Below are 4,804 nucleotides of genomic sequence, written 5' to 3'. Positions count from 1 at the left end.
AAATCAAATTAATATAATCTAAGATAAAATTCTGTCTTCTTAGATACTATATATAAAAAAGTTTTATTTATAAAAAATAAAAAGATAAAGATCACATTGTTTGTTCATACTTTAATCTAACAACTAACTTGATATCGTGTTGAAATTTAACTCACATTTATTTATCCATGATATCCGATTGAAATCATAGCAAAAAGTATATTATCATAAATATCATTTATCACATAGTATTTTGAAGCAAAACCTATATTCGTACAATCTTTTTTATTCAATACAAATTTAATGAATTCAACAAACAAATATACATACCATTAAGATATACACACGAGATGACGAGATAAATATCATAGTTTTTATTTTTAACTTGAAAAAAAATATATTAAAATATTGAATTACAAATAAAAAGATACTTTTATTAGTACTTTGATTGGTAGAATGTGAGCAAAGTAAAGCACGACGTTATCTGATTAATAATGATATGATACGACGACCGACCGACCCGTTCGCGTTCCGTAATTAAAACCAAATCCAAGCCCCGTCCTCCATTGATAATTCATATTCCTTTTTTATTCTTTCATCCTCCATTTTCATCCTGTTCGACACACACACACACACACGCATGCAATCGAAATTCAAACACACACAGTGGAACAATTGTGGATGTTAATCTCAAAATCTCTACACTGGTAAATCCCTCCGGTTATCGTTGGCCGTGAATAGGCCGAGCCGAGTCTACCATGACTCGGCGATGCTCTCATTGTAGCAACAACGGCCACAACTCACGCACATGTCCGTCGCGAGGCGGTGGTGTTAAGTTGTTCGGCGTTAGACTCACTGATGGCTCAATCATGAAAAAGAGTGCTAGCATGGGGAATCTCTCCGCTCTTTATCACTCGTCGTCTCCGGCCGCCGTCTCGCCCAATCCTAGCTCCCCCGCTACCTCTGACCCCGTCGAGGGTTACCTCTCCGACGATCCTTCCGCTAAACGCCGCGCCGATCGCAAAAAAGGTCAGTTTTTAGGTTTTACTCCTGTTTTTCGTTTTTTGATTTTTCGCATAATTAATTTCCAATTTCCAATTTCGCCCTTCATTGTTATCGAAATGTGATTGGAGGATATTGGATGATGATAATTCCTTTAACTACAGTATACTATTTAATTGTTAAAAATGATGATAATTAGGATTTTAGGATCCTGATCGTTGATTTATCATGTCTTTATATGTCTTATCTATATTCTATATTATCTTACGCTTGTAGATATAGATAGATAAATGTAGTGTGGGGCTTTTGAGTGGATGCCTTTGCTTTTATCACATTTGGTTTTGTTTTGACCATGTTTGTGTTGCCTTTTTGTTTTTTGTTTGTAAAAAACTATAGCTCCTCTTACAGAAATAACTATCTGTAACCCTACAGTGACAAAACTAAGCATATTTGCCTGAATTTATATGATATCCTAATCACATATGCTGTATATGGTCTTAATGCTTTAATCCCCAAATAATGACTTAATACATACATACATACATACACAAATCTCTAAATAAGAAACAGTTGAAGCTATGCAGGGATAAGACTAACATTTAAATAATTCTGTAAACATAAAACCAACTACTGAAAGATAGTTTGGATAGATTCTAGAAGCATAAAACCATTGCAGTTTTATTGTCTTAAACCTAACTTAGATTTGACATTTTGACTTTTCTCAGTAATGGTGGATTTTGTATATAGGGTTAATGTCATATTATGGCAACCAATTATTCCAATAACTTAATTGTACTCATTAAGTCCCTCAACATCTAATGTCAATCCTACGTGGCGTCCTGTTGGCAAATGTTCAGATTATGTCTGACATGGCGTCCACATGGACTTTTGAAGATGAAAAATGGAAGAAGGCAGTGAAATTCATAATTTTCAGTAAAATTAAACTACAGACATGTGTACACCATGTGGACATAAACTCATAAAATGAGTGCCATGTAGGATTAAATACACATAGTGAATAGTAGGTTGTCATTCTATGACATTTAACCTACTACATCATTCCACGTTTATCATGTGTCTTCCCAATATAAAACAAATTAATATTCTAATCTCTTTATGTTTCCCATCTTTCATCAAGTTTAAAGAAGAAAATTTTTGTATAGAATTTTGACTTTTCCAATTAAGCAATCTAAAAGGTTAATTAGGTGAGTAGTCAGCTTTCTGAAAGAGCGTTTACACCATTACATCAACTACTACAAAATTCACGATTCTGAAAGTAGTTTGCATGTGTAATTGCAGGTACTCCATGGACAGAAGAAGAACATCGATTGTTTCTACTTGGTCTCCAAAAATTAGGCAAAGGAGATTGGCGAGGCATAGCTCGTAATTATGTGTTATCAAGAACTCCTACACAAGTCGCTAGTCATGCTCAAAAGTATTTCATACGACAATGCAGTGCTACACGAAGAAAAAGACGTTCTAGCCTCTTCGATATGGCTCCAGATACTGTTCGTCTTCCTTCTTTCTTCTTCCTTCTTCATTTTTCATTTCAAATTTATAATTTCAGATCCGAATTCAATCAGCTTAACAATCACGACTGTTTTGTTACACAGGCGGCGGCAGAACCACCGGAAGATCATTTCATGCTCCCTCCGGCAGCAGCTACAGCTACAGATCACGCCGACAACTCCAAGTGCTCGTTGAAACTCTCGTTGAAACCTGATTCTGATCAATCCATGGAAATGAAACACGAGATGAAAGAAGAAGCGTCAACGGCGACGGGGACTGTGACTGCGAGTGAGCTTCCGCCGATAATACCTGCGTTTTATCCGGCGTATATTCCGGTTCCGTTTCCGGTATGGCCGTCGAACATGACTACGGTTGAAGAAGGAAATAGTAAAGGCGGAGGAACGAATGAATCTCATCATCGTGTGGTGAAACCGATTCCGATTTTGCAAAAAGAACCCTTGAATTTAGATGAACTCGTCGGAATGTCGTCGCAGCTAACCCTAAAAGAGACTGCCGACCACCACCACCACCACATGGAGCCGTCGCCGCTGACGTTGAAGTTGTTGGCGGAGCCCTCGAGGCAGTCGGCGTTTCATGCTAGCTCCGGTGTAAACAAGCGCGACGGGAATGCTTTCCGGGCGGTTTAATTAATGGGCTTTGAAATCCGAAACTTTTTTTTTTTTTTATACTGTTCCGGTTCATGATATTTCTCTATTTGTTTTTTTTGTTTTTCTTTTTTATACTTTGTTATTACCCTTTTTCAACGTTGATGGCATGTTAGATTAGTGTGTTTTGTTTTTGGAATATATTTAATTCTTTTATATAGGAAAAATAATATGTAGTTGGTGTTTGTTAATAATTACATTTCTGTTTTCGTAATGTAAAAAGTGTTGTGATTGCTACTCTCGGTAACAAAATAAAACTCTATTCTGTAAAATAGAAACAGAAAATGACTCAAGAGATGACCAAGTATTGTTCTCTCTCACACACACATATATATATATATATATATATATATATATATATATATATATATATATATATATATATATATATATATATATAGCTTAGGGAATATGTGGTTGTTATGTACCTATAATTAGGTATTGAACCATAAAAAACTACATAGTTTTAACAAAATGCAATCAAATCTCTCTACCATCTTTCTCCTATCTTCTATTAGAGTAAATGATAGGCTTTTTATATATTTTTATAGAGTTTTAAATATTTAATTTTGCACCAAAAACCATGTATAATAATACATTATCAACTATCTATAAATCTTCATATTCAAATTTAATATAGAAAATTATAGTGAAACAGTGAAATTGTTCATCAAAAACCCAAAAAACCTCTTCTCATAACGCATCAAGAAGAACCATCCAAGTATACATATGGTAGGTGTCAAAGAAAGTTATGAAGCCTACTAGACGTCTAATATAAACAACACATTTGAAATACATAGATGTTGGGGATAAATTATGAAATCAGAAATAATATAAGCTCAAAAGCATTATGAATAAGCTAACAATGAAAAAAAATTTGTGTTTGTTTAATTAAATGAAGCTAATTTTGATGGTTCTATACCTAATATTACATACATGACAGTCACATATTCACTTTTCCTATATATATATATATATATATATATATATATATATATATATATATATATATATATATATATTAGTTTATAATCCGTGGAAACCACGGTTACAAAATTAATCAAACTTTTATAGTGAGAACTCACATTTATAAATCAATTATTTTAAATAAACTATTAATTAAGTTATTTTTTTAATTATATAAAATTATAATCGTTAATTTAAACAAATATGTGAAATTATATCACCTTATAATTTCTATTAATTTTATTTTAATTTTTAATCTAATGTTAATGTAATTAGAATAGGAAATTTAAAATTAAGAATTAATAGGTTGATAAGTAACTTGCATTAATTAGTAGCATAATAGGATGACACATGAAAAAAATAGAATTAAAATATACATTAATTAGGATGCTTAATAAAATGACATATGTCAAAAGAGATAAAACTATACTTTTATTAGAAAACTAGGTGTGAGACCTCTGTATTACATGAGTTTAATTAAAAAAAAACAAATATAAAATTTTAACAATTTGAAAAGTTTGAATTTATAAGAAAAATGAGAAAAATTTGAATTATTAAAATTAATGAGACTTTAATGTATTAAATACATTACATATATAAACTCTTTCTAATAAATACTTTACATATATATATATATATATATATATATATATATATATATATATATATATATATATATATAT

The 4,804-nt window shown here is 31.6% G+C and overlaps 1 protein-coding gene across 1 annotated transcript; it reads left to right on the top strand.

Annotated features, from left to right (window-relative positions):
• Positions 1-551: 551 nt before the first annotated feature.
• LOC145042886 (transcription factor MYBS3-like) lies at positions 552-3,331 on the top strand. Its single transcript, XM_078991397.1, has 3 exons — positions 552-1,008; positions 2,281-2,489; positions 2,595-3,331. Exons 1-3 carry the CDS (start codon positions 738-740, stop codon positions 3,135-3,137), a joined length of 1,023 nt encoding a protein of 340 aa, XP_078847523.1. The 5' UTR covers positions 552-737; the 3' UTR covers positions 3,138-3,331.
• Positions 3,332-4,804: the final 1,473 nt, after the last annotated feature.

The sequence above is a fragment of the Lactuca saligna genome, chromosome 4 (assembly GCF_052625555.1).
Source record: "Lactuca saligna cultivar CGN05327 chromosome 4, ASM5262555v1, whole genome shotgun sequence".
NCBI lineage: Eukaryota > Viridiplantae > Streptophyta > Magnoliopsida > Asterales > Asteraceae > Lactuca > Lactuca saligna.
This window is presented reverse-complemented; position numbering and strand designations above follow the sequence as displayed.

Excerpts from the sequence above, each read along its gene's own strand:
- LOC145042886 (XM_078991397.1), top strand. The coding sequence starts at position 738 with ATGACTCGGCGATGCTCTCATTGTAGCAACAACGGCCACAACTCACGC. Across the intron at positions 1,009-2,280 it reads CCGCGCCGATCGCAAAAAAG|GTACTCCATGGACAGAAGAA; the intron begins GTCAGTTTTTAG and ends GTGTAATTGCAG. Across the intron at positions 2,490-2,594 it reads TCGATATGGCTCCAGATACT|GCGGCGGCAGAACCACCGGA; the intron begins GTTCGTCTTCCT and ends TTTGTTACACAG.